The sequence below is a fragment of the Camarhynchus parvulus genome, chromosome Z (assembly GCF_901933205.1).
Source record: "Camarhynchus parvulus chromosome Z, STF_HiC, whole genome shotgun sequence".
Classification (NCBI taxonomy): domain Eukaryota; kingdom Metazoa; phylum Chordata; class Aves; order Passeriformes; family Thraupidae; genus Camarhynchus; species Camarhynchus parvulus.
The window spans coordinates 47,821,548-47,841,583 of NC_044601.1; the positions used below are offsets into that span (position 1 = coordinate 47,821,548).

At 39.1% G+C, this 20,036-nt stretch overlaps 2 protein-coding genes across 4 annotated transcripts in view; both read left to right on the top strand.

Annotated features, from left to right (window-relative positions):
* Nucleotides 1-9,240, top strand: part of TENT2 (terminal nucleotidyltransferase 2) — a 40,305-nt gene extending 31,065 nt beyond the window's left edge. For all 3 annotated transcript variants that reach the window (XM_030968320.1, XM_030968319.1, XM_030968318.1), the window contains 3 exons: nucleotides 1,136-1,227; nucleotides 6,597-6,676; nucleotides 8,532-9,240. In XM_030968320.1, coding sequence (XP_030824180.1) covers nucleotides 1,136-1,227; nucleotides 6,597-6,676; nucleotides 8,532-8,606 — 247 coding nt within the window. In that variant the 3' untranslated portion in view covers nucleotides 8,607-9,240. The remainder of the gene's footprint in view (nucleotides 1-1,135; nucleotides 1,228-6,596; nucleotides 6,677-8,531) is intronic.
* Nucleotides 9,241-13,379: 4,139 nt separating this feature from the next.
* The window catches only part of CMYA5 (cardiomyopathy associated 5), a 45,585-nt gene continuing 38,928 nt past the window's right edge, over nucleotides 13,380-20,036 (top strand). Inside the window, 2 exon segments of the mRNA XM_030969007.1 lie at nucleotides 13,380-13,466; nucleotides 13,468-13,538. Coding sequence (XP_030824867.1) covers nucleotides 13,380-13,466; nucleotides 13,468-13,538 — 158 coding nt within the window.

Below are 20,036 nucleotides of genomic sequence, written 5' to 3' on the forward strand. Positions count from 1 at the left end.
TGGTGAAGATATTAAACAGCACTGGTCCCAGTACTGAGCCCTGGGGAACAGCACTGGTGACTGAACACCAGCTGGATGTGACTTTACTGACCACCACTCTCTGGGCCTGGCCATCCAGGCAGTTATTCATTCAGTGAACAGTGCACCTGCCCAAGCCATCAGCTGCCAGTTTCTCAAGGATAATACTGTGGGAAATGGTGTCAAAGACTTTGCTAAAGTCCATGCAGACTACATCCACAGCCCTCCCATATCCACGTTGCCACAGAAGGAGATCAGGTTGGTCAGTCAGGATCTGCCTTTCATAAACCCCTGCTGGCTGGGCTCAGTCCCCTGACTGTCTTGGATATGGGACGTGATGGCATGCAGGATGAGCTGCCCTCTTTAGTTAAAAGCAGCTGAAAGGTGGCTGGGTAGATGAGAACACAAAACTGGAAGTGGGGGTTTTCTTGGCTTCCATTATGTTTGGGATATTGTTGTGCCAAGTGTTATAAAAATGGTGGCACATCAAAAGGCCCTATAATCTGCCTGCTGTTCCTGTTTAAATGTGGTAATTTCCATGTCTTGTTGTTGTAAAGCTGCCTGCAGAAAGTGGTAGAGAGTTGTTGTACTTGCAGATCTAAAATTCATCATATATAAAGTATTGAAATTTTCTAGTAATAGGTTCCTTGCACAGGGAAGGCCTATGAGCAAATTATTCTACATATCTTTATACTATTGAGTGTTGTTTATGGAATGCAGTATGTGACTTGTCTACGCTTATTCCTTACATTCCTTTTCTTCCTACAGAAAATTCTGACTCTGTAATTTATTTTGAACTTGCAACTAAATGTAGGTCACAATGTAAATTATCACAAAGTTTGACATTGTTAGTAGAGAAAATTCCATTGTGAATATATGTTACTCATGGATAGCTGTGATGGTCTGTTTTGGAGATGCTTTTTGTACTTGAAGTTCTGTTAGTAGAAAAATTTTCTTGTTTCCTACTCATGATGTTAAACTCAATTACTCATTATTATAAAATACTGTGTTATCCAGACTTATAACATTGCAGTCTGACAATTTTTTTAATGTAAACTGATAATTTGAAGATAACTAAGAGTTAAAATTTTTTACAAATTGTTTTCCTTTTCTTTAGTTGGAGCCATCAAATGATATCAGTTCGTGAGGCCAAGGCTATTGCAAGACCTGATGGTATTGAATGGAGAAACAAATTTATTTGTGTAGAAGGTAATATGTGAAGCTGCATTATATTTTTTAAGTGTTAAGGCGTTAAATACATAAATCTATCAATTAAACTTTACCTTTGTTGTGTTTTGAGAAATATATTGCATGTGTGCATTATGTAGAGAAGGAAGTATAACCAATGTAAATAGTTCGTAAACAGTCCCGTCAAAAACATTTGAGGAGGAAGCTTTAAGCTCTAAAGTGTTTAAAAATAGTACTCCTGACCTTTTCTTCAAGAGCACTCATTGCCCTGTTACTTTTGGAACAGGGCTTCAGATTTTGATAAGGAGTAGCCTTTGTGCCAGTAGTGTGTGTTTTTCTGCTCCACAAAAATACTTGTCAGTTTTGCCAAGTTTGAACTTCTGAAAAAACACAGCAGGCATATACTCAGATTATTCTTGAAGAATATTCTGGTCTGGCATTTCACTGACTAGGTTATGTGTATGTTGATCTCCTTGTGGGTAGTATTTTTGGCTGGCTAGTGAACATAGGCTTTGTGCAGAGACTGCATGATGCCTCCCAGAACTGGAGGGTAAACTTAGGCTACCTGTTGGAGTTGCAGGTCTCAGCTGTCTCAGTGCAGAACTGAGTAGTAGAACTGCACTATACAGACAACCAGATTCATGTGCTAGTGACGCCTTTCAGCTGCCATGGGGAATGTACATGGAGAAGATGAGCAGGTAAGCATACATAGGAGATGAAGCTTGCAGTAAGGAAAGAGAAGATGATAAGCCAAGAGAAGGATTGAGATGTTAGGAGAATGAGGACAGACTGAAGAGACTGAGAGTTGCTGGGTAACTGGAAACAGTTATCACAAAGGGAGAGGTGGCCTGAGTCCTGGCTGCAAATTAACTGGAAACAGTTGTCACAAATGGAGAGGTGGCCTGAGTCCTGGCTGCAAATTAATGAAGGCTGTTAGGATTAGGATATCAAGGGTTGACGTCACAGGATGAAATAGGAATATAACTTGAACAGGAGACAAATGGTATGGGGAAAGTTGTTAGACACTGAGATTTTGCTGGGGGAGGAGGAGAATAAGGAGAATAAGGAGGATAAGAATAAGGAAAGTAGTCATCAAGATTGATGAGGTTTAGGGTTGGGGTATGTATGTACTTTCCTGCATTTGTGCTGCTCTGTGCAGAGAATCGCCTTCAATCAACTTCACCTGATGGTGAACTTGGTTATTCTGTGGTTCAGAGCTCATGGACTTGGCCACAGTCATATGAATGTCAGTGTAAAGCCACATGATGGGATTCCCGTTCTTTATTTGACCCTTTGGGAAAAAATCAACAGTTACAGGAGAAGAAAAACACACTGAAATATAGTTGCACTGGACTCTGTGGTCTTAGAGTTGAGAAATGTGAGAATTAGAGTATCTGCACAGCTGAAATGATTCAGGATAGCATAGTGAGGCACTGCCAAGGTTCTGGTCTGAATGTGGGAGGTGGGAATGCTGGGCAGCTCTGTTTGCTTCTGTCACGTGATGCTGATCCACTGTGTTGCAGGGGGGCTGTGTGTTTGAAGCTCTCAAGTAATTTATGACATTACAAAGTGGTTGAATAATTGGGTTCTCTTTCTACCAGTCTGGAAAATAGAATATACATCAACATAGATTGATTACATAGAACTTTTCCTTAAAGCGTTTGCCTTTGAACTATTAACAAAGTCAGAATTATCTGTAGGTGACATATCTGATTCCTTCCTTGGTTCAAGACTTAGTGGGTTTAGCCTCACAAACCAACTTTTTTACTTCTCATTTGGGAGGGAAAAATAAAATCTACTTTTGCTCAAAGTAGACTTCATGTTTATAACAGCTGTTAAACTGAACTAGGTTAACAAAGTATGTACATAAATTTCTGTGTACTTGAGGAGAAGATTGCAAAAGTTAGGTAAATGCCAATATATTCTGTTTTCCAAGTATTTGTCAAATTTTCCTGTTCACAGAATAAAATTTCAGTAATTGGTACTATTGCAATTATTTTTAAATATCTAAAAAATATTTGTTGATAGATTACACAAGGCTGTGCCTGCAAGTTTCCACAATTCCGCATATAATACTGTATTTAGAGTAGCTCAAGAAAAACTGTATTGTGTTCTAAATGTTATGGGCCTCAAGGCTGATTCTCACATGTATTTCTGCTGTTGGAGAAACAAATATAGTAGAGATGATCTTTCCAGACACTTTAAAATATGATAGGCTTTTACCATGATGGGGATATAGAGATACAGAGAACCCTGCTTTTAGATAATATTTTGACCAATCATTGCCAGAAGCTCTAAATGGCTATTAACTATTCTAGTTTCAGTTTAAATCTTGTCTGTATCAAGTAATATCAACTACTGTCCTGTTGGAGAATAGGAAAAGCTAGAAATGTGGCAATTTTATGAGATAATTACATTGATAATAATTTATGGAAATCAAATCAGAAGCCACCTAAGCCTTACCTGATTCATATTTGTAGTTTCAAGTCTTTCAGATCCACATGCTAAAAATAATTCAAAAAATCATTCCTCAGGCTTGGTTAGCAGCAGTTCTGGAGTTCTGTGATATCATGTATTTTTGTTTGGAAAAATGATTCCCTTTAGTCTTTCCCTCAAGCATCAGTCTTAAAGCTGTTACTTTTTTCTTTTAATATTCTCATCTCTGTGTGTGAAGAAAATAACTTAGAACAAACTCTTACTGTCTTGATGGTTAGAAAATGTAGTGGTGTAAAGAGTATCTGATTGTAAAATTATTCTTGCTGTGCTTCAGAGAACCAGTTTGTCTTTTGACAATCAGTAAATATGCAGGAATATTAAAGGGAAGATGTGAGTTCGCTTTTGTGACTGGAATACCTTTTTTCCACTGGTGGTTTGAGAGGATTGTACAGTTCAGCCCTTGTTGCTTTAAAATATAAATATGACTTGACTCAACATAAAGGTCCTAGCATTAAAAAAGCAGTTACCATCACATTTATGATACACAAATGAAATGCTGTATTTGTTCACGTAGTATATATGAACATGGAGTTCTTAATTATACTAGATCACTCTCTCAAATAATGAGACTGACATTAGAGGACCGTGTATGTTTTATTTGGTTTTCAGTTTTTGTTCTAAACTAAAAGTATGATGTATTCTGAAATAAAAGAAGTCTGCCTGTAACTGTCCACTGAAAACTAGGTAGTTTGAAGAGAATCTTTTTAGAAAATTTCTAAATACAACATTCATTGCATGCAAAAATTTCTTAGTGAATTAAAATAGCTAGCAGAAATAAAAACTTAAAGCCATGGAGCACGTACCAAATTTGAAATTCCAGTCTCCATAAAGGTACAAGCCCTTCTGGTGTCTGTGTAATGCTTTATTTTGCTATACATCACTGTCTGAATAAAAGTAATTCATAACCAACTCGACAGAAAAAAATCTACCTGATCTGACAAATATTGTTGTGGTTCTGTGGTCCTTGAGGACTTCCATACATTCTACCACTGTGAAATACACAAGTAGTATTAAGTATTAAGTAGTTCTCTATTAAGGAGAAAGAAGACTATAAAATCTGTTTTGTAGCACACTGTAACTCGTAGTCCCTGCATCATGATTTTTTAGTACATTTAACAATTGCTTTAATGTTGGCAACCTTATCAGTAGCAAGAACTACTTTTTTAATCTTGCAATTAAAAAAAGTTCCAAACTATTAGTTAGGATAAAAAAGGGGGGGAAGATCACATTGATTTGTCATCAGTTAGAAAGTAGAACCCCCAGATGGTTAACTTATGAACAAATATTGCAGAATAGGTATGGTGTGATAAAGGTATGAGCAGTTGACATGTCTTATATTAAAATTATACTAAATATTTTACTATATTCTCAGTATTTCACTGAGAAACTGTTGAATGAGATGAATCTACAGTGAATAGTTCCAAGAATCTCATGTGTAATAAGTTTCAAAATATTTTAATATGCAAAATCATAGTCTGATATGTTATCACAGACTATTGAGCTGTAGCAGATAATTACTACTGCATAAATTCAGCACAATCATAGTATGCTTCAACAGATAATAAGCTGAGTTTATTAGGAATTACATATCATTAAAGCATTCATTGAATCATAGAATGGTTTAGGTTGGAAGGGACTTTCAAGTATCATCTCTTTCCAGCTCCCCTGCCACAGACAGGGACATCTTTCACTAAACCAATTTTCTCAGAGGCTCATCCAACCAGGCCTTGAGCACTTCCGGGGATGGGGCATCCATAGCTTCTCTAAGCAACTTCTTCCAGTGCCTCATCACATTCACAGTAAAGAATTTCTTCCTAATATCTAGTCTTAAGCTTGCCCTTTTTGGTTTAAACCTATTCCATCTGGTCCTATCATGACATGCTGTTGAGAAAAGTCCCTCTCCAGCTCTCTTGTAGGCCCCATTTACATACTGGAAGTTGCTATGAGATCCCTCCCAGAGCCTTCTCTCTAGGTGGAACAACCGCAGCTCTCTCAGTCTGTCCTTTCAGAAGAGGTGCTCCAGGCCTTGACCATCTCTGTGGCCTCCTCTGGACTCCCTCCAGCAGGTCCCTGTCCTTCCTGTGCTGGGAGCCCAGAGCTGATGCAGCACTGCAGGTGGGGTCTCAGCAGAGCAGAGCAGAGGGGCAGAATCCCCTCCCTGGCCCTGCTGCCCACACTGCTCTGGATGCAGCCCAGGACACGTGTGGCTCTCTGGGCTGGGAGTGCCCATGGCTGGCTCATGTCCAGCCTCTCACCCACCAGCACCCCCAAATCCTTCTGGGCAGGGCTGCTCTGAGTGACTTCTCCCAGTCTGTAATCGTGTCTGGGATTGTCCCGACCCAGATGCAGCACCTTGCATCACCTTGCAGCGTTGCAGTTGTTGAACTTTTGTGAGATTCGCATGGGCCCACTGCACAAGTTTGTCCATGTGCCTCTGGATGGCATCCTGTCCTATAGTGTCAACTGCACTGCTCAGCTTTGTCTCTCTGACAATGTTCTCCATTCAGGGCATTCAGAGAATTCAGCATTGGGGTGTTTTGGTTTTGGGGGTTTTTTTTGTTTGTTTTTTTGGGTTTTGGGGTTTTTGGTGGTTGGGGTTTTTTGTTGTTGTTGTTGTTAATTCCCTCCTCCTTTTTATTGGTTTGTTTGTTTTGTCTTGCGTTTTCTTGTTCTTTTGGGGGGCAGTTATTTTGTGTTATTGGTTCGTTTAGTTTAGTTTTGGTTTGGGGTTTTTTGGATAAATGTTATGTAGAAAGAAAGCTTGAGAACCAAAGAGGAATTGAGTATTTAAAGCACTTTTGGGAAGCAGTTATATGCTTGACCCTACTTTGTTAGCAGAGACAACCAACTCTAGATTTCTTTAACAGTTTTCATGTTTGATTTTGATCTTGCAGAGCCCTTTGATGGGACAAATACTGCTAGAGCTGTACGTGAGAAACAGAAGTTTGATATGATCAGAGGTGAACTTGCACAGGTAAAAAGTAATCTCATGTAATTTTTCTGGTCACTTTGTTTTTCAAGATAGTTTTATTATCTTGAAAATGCTAGTCATTAAACCTGCCTGTTTCTGATGTTTTATAGTTTGTTCTATAAGTAGTAAAAATGCATGTTTTTAAAAATAGGTGGAAAAATCATTTAAGAGTATTCTTTAATGTCTGCCATTAAACTTCAGGTTTACACTGAAATGGGTACTCAAACTAGTAAAAACCCTCTCTCTTAGGTTTTCTTGTGTGTGTAAAATTCTAACAGTGGTTAAGACCTTTAAAGTTACAACTTTGTTTTCATTCATTATTTATTCCTACATGAATTTGAGTGGTAATAGATAATATTTTATTGTTCTTACTATCCCCTTTTTTAATAAATATCACCACCAAAATAACGGGGGGTTTCTGATTTTTGATAACTTACTTAGGTGGGTACTTTTCTTTAGGGAGATCACACTCATAATTTTAGAACATGAGTAGTTCAAACATGAACTTTCACTGTCCTAGTCAGGGGAGGAAAGGACACTTTGAAACAAGGAAAAATTTAGACTTTGGTTAAGCATTTTTCTGAAAATTTTTGGTATCAACTCTTTTATGCTTCTATCATAGGCATCGCATAGGTATTGCAACTCACATTCTAGGTTTCTGAGATCTCTGACTATTTTTTATGTAGCTATGACTAGGGATTAGTGCGTAGGACTGGCTTCCAACTTTAACCGGTTAAGACTCCCCTGTTAAGCTGACCTTGGAGGTTCGTGTTTACTCCTGTTATTCATGTCTTCAAGTACCTTGAAGGCTTCTCCAGCAAAACATAATTCAATGCCAGGTACTTGTAACAGAGCAAACGCTAAAAAAGACACCTTAGTCATTTTCCTTGTACTTTTATTCAGAAATGTTAATAAATTTTTCTTTTATTTAACCATGTTAGCGTACAAAATACTGAATCGTTCACATACTGGTACATAAAATAGTTGATTTTGTGAATCTGCTAAAGTCACATTTACAAAGTGGTTTGGGCTGTCACGGTACTCTGAAATCAGAGTGAACTTCTCTTTCCAGAGTTTTCAGTTAACAAAATTTGTTTCAAACCTCTGTGGTTTTCTGAAAAATGTAAAAGTAGATGTTTGATCCTAGCTGTCTGGAAGCAATATACTAGAGTGAAACAGCCCTGAAAAATGTCCTTTTTACCAGATACCATAAGAATGACAATTGCTCTAAAAGTGCAAGTACTTCTTAATATCCTGCACTATTTTTAAAAAAGCTTAAGCAATCTGTTTTGTCCTTGAGAGGATTGTTCTTCTTGTGAGTTTCATTACACATTGGAATGTAAATGACTTCTGTATAAACACAGGAGGGTCATTGCAGTTGTTTGCAGGCTCATGGCATAGCAGATGTCCTGAAACTCACACTGGAACACAGAAGAAAGTTGAAATAACCTATTTTAGGAACACATCTGAGTTCTGGAAATGACAGTGCATAACATCATTTACTGGGGACTTTGACATGTGTGAATTTGAGACAATTATTTTGCAGTTAGAGTACCAGTGTAATGCTTAAATATTGTTAACATTTCTGTCTCCAAAAGTCCAGTCTGTTCTTGAAAGGCTTTACCTTCCTCATTAGTTCATTGCGTTTTGTGTACTTTTTGGATTTTTCTTCCCTTAAAAAATCCCAAAAACAAATGAACAAAAAATACCTCAACCTACAGATTTTCTTTTCAAGAAGGGGAAAAAAATCAGCGTTACTTTTGTGGCACTGTGATGCTTACTGCTTATAATGGTATTTAAGTTTTAGTGCAAAGATTATATAGTCTTTTTTAAAAAACATTGTGTTTTTTTCCCTCAGGCTTGGCGGTTATTACAAGAGAAGAAAGACCTGAACTGTATATTGCCTTTAAAAGCAGTCAAACAGAAAAGATAACTAGCTTCTTTAATTTTCCCTTTTTTTCGGATCCTGCTGAAATAAAGAACAGTGTCAAAATCAAGAGGCACTCACCCCATGGTTTTTATGACCTGTTTTTCTCTGTAAACTTTTGTTAAGGAAATGTTTATAAGGATGTGGCATATTTTATTATCAGTATTTGTTAATACAGCTCTTCAAGATACGCTTTCTGAAAATGCTTGCATTGACTTGTAGAAGAAACTCACAGCAAACAAGAATACATCTATTTTAAGGAAAGTATGGGGATATACTGACTTGTTTCTTGTGTGATCTGTGTAATCGTTATTTCAGACAGATTTAATCATGAAAGATAGACATTCAGAGTTAAACCATGTGCAAATCTGATTACATTCTTAAGGCACTGTGTACTACCAACTTCTTGATGAACAGTCTGTGCATTACATCTGCTGAATTGCAGTAAGCACTTCTGGTCAACTTAGCACTTTCCAGTTTTATTTCACTTTTACTTGGAATAACAAGCAACTGTTTATGAAAATGAAGCTAGATTATGGTTGGTAGTACTCTGAATATCAAGAACTGTAATGTAAACCAAAATTTTCAAGCAACAGTTGTACTATGAAGAAGTTGAAGTAAAAAAGCTCAATTCAATGCACATAAATGCTTCACATTTACACAGAGTAGGAAGGAAAATTTTTAGTGCTTCCTTTTATGTATTTGAAGTAATAGTGGTGCCTCTTTTGGAGAAAAGACCAAATCAAAATCAAAACACCTCACATCAGTGCTAAAATAAGCTGGGCTTCTCATTTCATTTTGTGTAAATGTTTGTGAATTGATCAGCCACTGTAAATTGAATCTAAGTAAGGAATATTGAAAATTATAGTTCTTCCAAAAAAATTCCAAACCTTCTCTTAGACCTCCTGTAGCACAATTTGTGTCTCTCTTATATTTGCTGTTGAAGACCAATTAATTTTTAAGGTGGTATTTACCACTGAAGTTGAATTCGTACTTCCATTTTTTAAGTTTAATATTTTATATGGTGTCCAGTGAAATAAAGTTTATATATGGAAGATACGGGTTATTTTTCCAATTTACGTTATTTTGTACAGCATATTCAAAGCATTTCCTATAATTAAGTAGAATAGGAAATGCCCCTTGAGCTAAGGCCCATGTTGCAATTCATCAAGATCTATCATGGCTATTCTGCAGTACATCTGTGAATAGGCAAAAGTTTGGTTTATTTCTATCTCTAACAAGATTGTGAAAACTCTTCTAACCGTAGAATAACAAGCATTATGTCTTCTTGTGCAAACTATTAAGTTCTAGTTTATTTAGAAGTTCTAAGTACTGTAAAGTATATGCCTGATGTGAGATTACTTCCTACACACTTTGTCATGGTCTGCTCTATGTAGAATTTTGTCTTTTTTCTGCAATTGACTTTTCTTCTTAATTTTAACTGTCTTTCAGTTTTAATATGACTCCAGCAGTCCACTGAAATGTTCTTCCTCCTTGCATATGTTCACCCTTACTGCCCTTTTTCTATAGGATGGTAGACTTGAGTGTCAGTGAAATATTCACTTTGATTCACTTTATGTAAAACTGAAGCACAAGATTTTAGGACAGGATGATGTCTGGATTCAAAGATGCTCTGAAAGCTGTATGTAGGTTATGGGAAAAGAGAATGTTGGCTGTATCTTCTTAAAAAACATGTTGGCTATGTCTTTGTCTAGAAAATGTAAAACTTTCCCAACCTACGATAAATAAGAGGGACATAAATGTTTAAAGTTGGTTTAAATGTATTTTAAGTGAGCTGAATGTGAGAAATAAAACTTTATAAAAGGCATAAAACTTTCTTATGAGTTTGTATTGCATCACCTAATGTGTCAACATTTCTTACACCTTAAATTAATGCTTCATATTTAATTTAATTCCTAGCTGTTTTTAAAAGGTTAGTTTAAAACATTGTGGTATCTCTGAGCTACTGTATAAAAAATGCCCTACCAATTAAGTGGTATTTTTAATACAAGGTAAGGTCTGTAACCACAACAGTCTGTGTCTTTCAAAAGAATCCTTTTGTATTTTTTTCTGAAGTTTATGTCCTTCTGATAAACCATGTCTATAAACAGAAAATCTAGATGGTAGTTTTCCCCAATTTTTTTGGAACAGACTTGTTGATAGTATATTTGTTAAATAGTGGGCTGCAACTTTCGTCAGAAAACTTCAGATGTAATACCACAAAGTAAATGGCTTTGGGAGAGTGGGTAGGAGCTGGACTTTAAGTTTGGATTCAGTTCTGTATAGTCTGAAGTTGTTTGAGGTTTAATGACCTGTGTTTTCATCTCTGGGCAAGTATTCAGAGTAAAAAATTCACTAATGGCTACCATAAATTTTAGTGTTAGGGTAAACTTTTCAACTTTCCTCAGCTTAAAAATAAAAACTTTTACCTTCTTATCCCTTGGCATACATCCTGGCAGGAATAGTTTTTTCTAAGAGCTCTTAGGTAAAAGGTATTTTTCACAACTGACCAAGGTGTCAGTGTGTGTGCAAGATGCTGTCTTCTTTGGAATTTGTTATTGCCTTGAAATAAAACTGGTTTAGTTCAGTGCTTTTATTTATTTAATTTTTTTTGTTATTGTTCTTGACTACTCATTTTGGCATTGGGTTTTCTTGTCTGTTCTCCCTTCATGTGTCAGAAACCACTAGTGTCTTCTAAATTAACAGGCTCAAAGGTGCACAGTAGGACCAAACGTTGACAAGAGCTTCATATTTGGTGACAGTGATGCAGAAGTGGCATAGGCTGTCCGCTGTGAAACTTAAAGTTTCTCTTTTAGCTCTTGCTCTCACTTGTCCTGAAATGTGAATGTGTAAGTGAACTCTCAGTACCTTTATGTGAGTTGACAGTATAAGGTGTTACTTTTTAAAAATCCCTGACAAAGAAATCAATATAAATCAATTTTAAGACTCACACTGCAGGATGACATGGTCATTTGGGAGAAACGGGCAGTGATGATAAAAGGATGTAGGATGATTTGTATAAAACCTGAAGTTAGCATTTGTGAATACGTTATATTTGTGAATCCCAAACATTTATTTGGAACTACTGCTTTACTTGAACTTGTGTTACTGGACTTGAGTCACAGTATATTTGATGTTAAATTTAAGTCCATCACAGAATGTCACTCTTGATTTATTGTACTGTACTGCTACGGGTTGTCCTGTGTTTTGTGGTTTGTGGGTTTTTTTGCCTTGATCTCTGTAATCCTTGTGTTTTCAGATATAAATATTTCCATTGATTTTACTGAGTGTGATGCTTGTCTGAAGAGCATGAAAGAATGTGCGATTTTGGTCCATTTACAGGTCAAATTCACTTGTGAGAAGTACAGATGGAAATAAATTGAAGGGTTTCTGGTAAAAGAGTGCTTGCCTTTCTCTTGCTGTGCTCAAGACTGAATCAAAACTTGTGCAATGTATGTATGTTTCATCTCTAAGCATTTCTATAACACTTGTAAAGCTCTTGCCTTCCACATGAAATTTAAGGAAGAGTACTTCATATTCTTTACATTTTGCTGTGTACACTGTGTATGCTCATGATGAAATGTACAGTTTAGTTTAGTTTAATATCTGTTTCAAAATACACTTTTCAAAAAATTACATTGTCACCTCGTAAATTGCGTATGTCACTGTGTAGGTCAAGAGAGCAGAAAGACCTGGACATACTGTTTTGGAATGTCAGGAGAATTTTAATTTTGTGTGCAGAGATAGCTTGTATTCAGAAGTACATGGCTGGGTGTTTCTATACTTACAGCACTCTTAAGGAAGAGTTTGCTGATTGATTTATAACCAGATATTTATTTGAAGAACAATGAAAAAAAAAAGCTGGGGGCATTGGAGTTATACTGTGCAAACAGTCATTTATACTTGAGATATCTTGGAAGTTCTTTACTTAGAATCAGGCGTTTAGTGCTTTTCCTCCTCTTCTGAATTTTTTTTTTAATAAAGTCATTATGTTGATTAATACAGGTGGAAATATTTCTGTTTTGTGTGTGAAAAGCACTGCATTTTGTGTAAAATGCAGAATAATAAAGCATAAATGTGGCTTAACCTAAACTCTGCATGGTAGTATAGTATGTCTTTGCTTTATAATTGGTTCAAGTCCACTCAAATAGGAAGTTTTAAATGTCCTGTGATTTAACACATTGATAAATCAAGGGTTTAAATACATTCCTTTTGCATGGTTAAATACCACATTGCATCTGATAGCTCTTACAGTACGGTATTAATAATTAAATGTGTTTGTCAGAGGCTCATTCACTAGTTACTGTATTTGACCTTTCCAGTTTGAGCTTGAGGCACTCTGGGTGTGCTCAAGGGCAGAACTTGTGAAATGTACCTTCTCTTGGGGCCACAGATAAACTCTCCTTCTGCTTCATCTGTACCATCCACCCCAAATTTGCTAGAGGTGACTGGGGAAGCTCTGCTTGGCCCCCTTCCTCCCTGCTGCTGCCTGACTGCCCTGTCTGCTGTAGAAACAACTCTGTAGCAGCAGCGGCAGGCGAAGGGAGAGAGCAGCTGGAGAGATGGCCACAGGGCCACGTGTCCTGGCACTGGGTTGGTGCTAGGAGATAGGGTAGGAACAGCAGCGACTCTGCGCTGTAACTTTGCTGCCTTCTATTTAAAGACTGCCCTGAGTCAGGAGAAGTGAGTGCTACTGGGGATGACAGTTGCTTCAGGCAGCCCTGGGGAGGACAGGGCTGGGGGTAAACATCACCGGCGAGGGCCTGAGCAGGGAAGGGAATGGAGGGCTCCCGCAGTGCTGAGTGTGACAGGGCATCCGAGACTTCGTTCTTCATAGGAGATGAAGAAGAAGAGGAAGAGGAGGAAGGAGGAGGAGGAGGAGGAGGATGAGGAGGAGGAGGCCGTGGACCCAGAGGAAGCAGAGGAGCTGACTAATAGGTATGTCTCCCCAAGGGATTGCTAGCCCCAGAGGGAGCTGGCAGCTCTACCTGAAAGCATCACCCCCCAGGAGATGCCAGGATTGGAGTCCCATCCTGGTTTATTGACTTTTTCCCCTTCCCTTACCCAATTGCTGTAGGTAAAAAAGGGGGGGAGTAGAGAGCTGTAATATTTTTTTCAGATGAGTATGGCTGTAATTAAATTTTGTGTGGTAAGCGCCTACCCCGAGTTCCCTGAAAGCTTTTCTATTTAAAGATCCTCTGATGTGCCAGCTCAAGTGGCATCTCCTTCCACTCCTCCCTCTCTGGCTGACTCTTTGTCACATATGGATCTTAAATGCTTTGCAGATCTGCTTGTCAGGGAGAAAATGCTCAAAGATTATAATGGTGCATTAAAATTGGTTCCTTTTTATGGCCCTTTATTCCTTCCCACTTGTCCCTCCCTCTTGAGTTTCTTTTTTCCTTGAAAAGGAAAAATTTGTTGAACATGTCTCCTATTGCTGGTTATGATTTGTAAGGCTGATTTTTGTGGTGGAATGGGAAATATTCTATCCCTTTGATCTTTAATTTTTTTCTCTTAGTATTTTTGTTTTCTTAAGTCTTCGACAGAAACAGTTTATTGTCCTGTGATTGCTCTCCTACCATTAGGAATGTAATGAGCAAGGCTGTGGCCCAGTGCCCTGCCCAATGGTCCTGCGCAGGCTGCAGAGGCGTCTGCAACCCAGTCCAGTCAGACACACTCTGGCTGTGCCCCCACCATTTGTTTCATAAAGAGACCACAAGGCCTGAGAGTGCCGCAGCCCATACCAAATCTCAAGATTTCTTCGTCGTCTTGACTAGACCCCATCAGTTTTAAGTGGATACTGCAGAACAACCTAAGATGTTAATATTGTTAGCTTGAGTTTTTTCCAGAAACCCATTAGGAACTGGATGACACGTTTAAGAAACGTGTCATCCAGTTCCTAATACCTCTGTGCTGTGAAGCCATCTGCGTTTACCATCACTCTGTGTGAATCACAGTTCAAAGTGCTTTCTGACGTTGCTGATGGTCACTGGAGAAAAAAGATGGCAGTGGGGAGCTCTCTGCAGCTTAACCTACCCAAAGTGCTGCAAGAACAAAAGCCAAATGGGGAAATGTATCCTAGAACTCTAGGAAAACCCTTCTGGAAATAAAGAGCTAGTTTCCCACAATGAGGGGACACCTGGTGTGTAATGCTGCTTTATTCTCAAGGGAGATGTTGGCTTTTCAGTCCTGTAGTGGCAGAGAGAGGGATTACATGCCAATAAAACACTGTTTGCACATGGCTGTATCCCTGCAAGAAAACCAGCTGAAGTCCATGGAGGGGAGCTGCTCACTGCACACAGCTAAACTGTGATTTAGATAAATAATTTTTAATGGAATCTGGAATTAAATAGCTAATAATAAAACTGAAATTGTAAACCACAAGTAGGAATAACTAAAAAGGGAGTGAAATCTGTGTAGCCTCACAGTTATTTACTACTTGTGCTGAGAGGATGACTTTACCATGGGTGCCTTTTAGCAGCTCCTCACAGATGGGTCTTGCTTCTGGCTGGCAACCTCTGCAATGCAAACTTGGGCATTGCATCTCAGCACTTACTTAAATCACAGCAAACATTCCCTTTCGCTCTAAGTTATATTAAACACAGCAGAATCTTCCTCTGTCCTTAACTGTCTTACTAATAAACAGGCATAGTCTACCAGAGAGGTTTTTAACAGCTATGCTAAGTGGTAACTGAGCATATATAAATTGGTTAGTTTAATTAGGTTAAAGGAGATGTAAAATTTTGGGTTCAGCACAGATGTGGTGACTGCAACAAGCACTTAGCAATAGCTTGGAAAAGTTAAATAAAACTGACTGTTTAATTGCTTAGATGTTGTCACAAATGTCAGCAGCGTTGTTGAGCTTCAGGCCTCCTCCTGTGGTCAGTGCCTGGGCAGAGCTCCTGGCAAGATAAGACAGGTTGAGCCCCTGGGGCATACACACTCAAGCCGTGAGCTCATTATTTGTCCACAAACAGGTTTTCAAGCCTCAAATGCAGAACAGATTGTTTTGAGTGCATGGGCTTTGCAAACATAGCTTAGAGGAGATGTAACTAATATGCAAACTTGGCTGAAGGCAGCTTGTCCTGGACCCTGCTGCCATCAATTTATTTTTAACAACCCCAAGTTCTCGTTGCTTCTGCTTTCCTCCTTTGAATGCAGTTGAACAGTGCTAGTCAGCTTTCCTGCTGACTCCTATTTCTGCCTTTCAAGCATGTTAAATAGCCTCATACCTAATTTATATGAGAATCATGCAGCAAGATGAGTGCCCCAAGGTCAGGAAGCACCTCTGTGAAACAAGTATAAGAGCCCTGGTTTTCCTCTGAGACACCAGGCCCTGAGCTCTGACCAAACCACTCTGCTTCCACACTGTGCAGCAGCTGCAGCAAATAAAATCCCAAAAGCTGCAGCAGAAAGGATTACTTGTCTCAAAATTACAAGGCACGCATGTGGAAGGCAGAAGAGTTTGGTTTTCATGTCTTTATTACCCTTATTAATGTAATGTTTAAATAATTTGGTTTCCTAGCGCACTTTTTTATATAAGTTATGAGACTAACATGCAGCATCAGAACATATTAAAAAGGTGGGATAAGGGTTTCATAACCTAGTCAGCACAAAAACGCCACTGATCTGTATAGCACCTGTACAATAGTTTCTTGCCTTTGGGCATTTTACTGTCTAGGATAGATGATCATGGTAGATGACTTCTGTTTCTAGCTCCATGTATCCAATTAATCACCTAAACGGGGAAAATATTTTAAATACTGTGTTTGTTAAGGCAAGCATGAGTAGGAAGTTAACAGGTTTTAATTTTCGTATTGGTAATGGTGAAAATTAAGTCTAACTAAAGTCAAATTGTTTACTGTTTAACTGGTTGATATACCCACTGGAATATCTGTGTCTCTAACAAACATGTGATGGGTGAGCTGTTCTGACACAGTTCTGTCTTTCAGACCATTCTCAGCTGATTTCCTTCTACAGTGGGAAGGTCTCTGGATGTGTCTGTGTGCGGGGTTTACATAAAAAATGGCTCTGCAGCCAATTTAAGTGTTTTCAGACAGCTAGTTTGCCTGGAATAGGTAAACAGCATTTTATCTGCTTGTTTAGTGTTTACCTATAACCAGTAGAAGGGGAGAAACATGGGGAGAAAGTCCTTAAGTTCTGGAAGTGGTTGAGTTTGTTTTATTAATGGAGCAAGCAGTCCTTCCACAAGATCAGAGGTGTGCAAGCTTTAGAGACAAGTGTCATTTATAATGATTGATGAAAATGAATATAAAGGGAAGCACAGTGGAGAAGGCATCTTCTGCCATGTGGGGGATGCTCCAGCATCTAGGAGAGCAAAAGACTGGAATGATAGCAAATGGATGGTGAGAAGGAAGGGGTGGGGAGTACTGTGGATTTGTCTTCTGAAAATAACAATTACCATACCCTACCCAAAGCAGAGAAAGACATGGGGAAAGTGTGTGTGATTTTAGATGCCTCTAGATGAGGTAGTGCCTGACATGGGCCAGGGTGGAAGAGGCTGGCAGGGCTGTTCTTTTGACACCTGCAGCAGAGAATGTGAGAGAGGTAGGAAGCAGAGTTGTGCAGGCCATTTCAAACACATCACAGCAAAGGCTTGAGCAAAATGTAACTGAGCAGCTGAATGGGGCAGAATGCTGAGGTGGGGGCATTGAAGAGGGAAGGGGTGCAGCCAGCCCCCATTTGCTCCCACAGCTGGGCGTTCCATGTTTTGTTTCTCTTTAGCTTTTTGATTAAAACTGAGTCCTTAATAAAGGCCTGTGTTGCATAGGGCTCTCAGACTCAGGAAGTTCCCCATAGGGTCCCAACAGAGTGATTATGTAACTGTGTAAAGGAAGTGTCCCACCCAGACTGAAGCCTTTGGTACCTGTGCTCCCTCTACAACATGGTGGAGAATCCAGAATGCAGGAGCATGGCAGACCTCTGGGCATGGAGGTGCTGTGGGCCTCTCAAGCAGCATCTGATCCTGCCACTAGGACATGAGCTGGTGTCTGGAAAACAAACTAGGACTACAGCAGGCTGTGTTCCTTCATAAGAGATGGAACAAAATGTGTGAGACAAGCCTAGGTCCTGGCCCCCAGCTACTCATGATAAACCCCAGCTTTGCAGCTGGGCAAGCAGCTGTCTTACTGTTTTCAGATAGTAGTTCCTTTGAATTTCAACAGATGCATGAGCCACTTCGTTGCCAGACAAAGCATCATTAATTGAAAGAAGTCAAATGTGGAAGGCTGGGTTTGAAATTATGTCTTTCTGTAGCTCCTAGTTCACTTAGCCTGAAAAAGATGGATGAGCTGTAGCCCTGGGAAATGCAGAACAATAGGCAGAGACCTTGCTGAGCGTACTGATTGCTGTAGGGGGAAAGGGGCACCATGGTAAAGGCAGAAACTACAGATATGTACGAATAAAAACACAAGCACAGAGAAATGCTTCCTTCAATTGGGAAGACAGGCTGGCAATACCAATTTCCACCACTCCTGCACTGTGCCTGAAGTAGGAGCTTTCAGAAAATGAGATCTTGTCTGTGCAGATTACAAACATAGGTTGACATCTTGGTCACTTAATCTGTATTGTTTTCAGCTTGTGAGAAATTATTCAGCAAACAGCTACATTTTTTATGATATCAGCAGTAGCAAGGTCTAATATGAACAGGATAAAGAGAGTCTAAGGAGAATTTTAGAAAGCTGATAGGCTGGCTACATGTATATCTCATAGTAGTGATGTGCACAGGAGGGTAGACCCCACTCACTGTGTGAACACAACAGCAGCTGGGGAGGTGAAAACTCTTCCCTCATATGAATCATAAAGGAACATTTGTGCAGCCTGCCAGGCTGGACTAGAAACCTAAAGTCCTAGTGGACACAGCACAGAAGTCATAATGAGAAGAGGGGAGCTGTGAGAAGCAGGAGGAGACAGGAAGAAAAATCTGGGTTTGAGCTATTATGGCAACAAAACTGGTTGTCAGGGTCTCCAAGACTAATAAAAGGTTTAAGTCAATGCCCCAGCAGTGAAATAACATGCTGATAATATACAAGCCAACAGGAATGGGCGTGAAATGTCTACATGGAAAAAAGACAGCGCTGGCTTTTGCCCTGGATATCAGTGGCTTCATATCTACATTTACAAGCTGAAACATTGCAAACATTGCAAACATCTTTTTCCAGTGGCAAGCACTTCCTCTGACTAGAGAGGGGTCTTTCAGCTACTACTGTGCAGCTTGTAAACAGTTCATAAAAGGGCAGCATTTGAAGTGCATTGGAAGTAAATATTTGAGTTCCATGTCTCTCATTCTGGTCTTAAAAGTGTAAAGCACTATTTCCTCACACTGTAGAGAAATATGAACTGTAACTAGTTTGTGACCATGAAAATGAGATAATGATGTATATAATTTAACTTTTTGCATAAGCAGGGCAACCTATACTTATTCATTAATATCAGCTTGAGTGTGAGTGCTGCTCTGTTCTGTATGAGGGTTTATTTAATTGCACCAAGTAGGGCAGAAAATAGGTTTAAAATATAAGAATTATTTAGAAGTTGAAAAATATTTTAAAAAATTATTCATCTGTTATTGTAGACTCAAACAACTGAAAACTTCCTTAGTAGTATTGCTATTGATTTTTCTTTTTAAATTTTTTTTTAATTTAATAATATTTTGCTATGTCCAAGTCAATGCTAATCCATGGAACTGGCAAAGGAAAAATGAAGAGAAAAATTGGTATGAATGTGTTCTGCTATACCTCTTTCTCCAGCCTGTAAATTTTCACCTATGGAGCTAGTCTTTCTAGAGAGTACTACACCAAGGCAGATAATCAGCTGAACATGCTGGGGCTTAAAGCTGTTTGAGGGCTGGGTTTGAGGGGCAGGAGGCGATTGGCTAACATACAATTATCTAGTACTGCACTCTCAGACATGCTTTGAATGTGGGCCTTCCAGTTGTCCTGTCAGCAACCATCTCCAGGCCAGCTCTGTCACCACAACTGGATTTAAGCTCTGTCACTGGAGTCTGATACTGTGAGGGCCCACCACAGGCTGGTCAGGCTACTGTCCCACAGGGTGACTTCAGCCTTCAGTTAGCACTGACATCAGAGATGATCTGTGCCTCAGTCTGCACAGACCTGAGCATGGACCACCACAGGGCAGCCCTTCTGGTTCTGGGCTCTGGAAAGCAAATTAATGGAAAGGTAAGGGTAGCACCACCAGTGGCAGGATTACATTTCTGTTTCCATTAGGTACTGAGCATTTTCACTGAGTGTCCTTTACAAAAAACTTACAGTCCCAAGAGTTTGCTTAATTAAGTACTTAACAACTTTCCACAAGATTTATTTTCCTCCTTCAAAGACCTCTGCCTTCTGACTGGGGCTCAGCATCCTTCTGGCATGGCGCCACCTTCTCCTCAGGGGTGTCCGTCTGCCTCTGCAA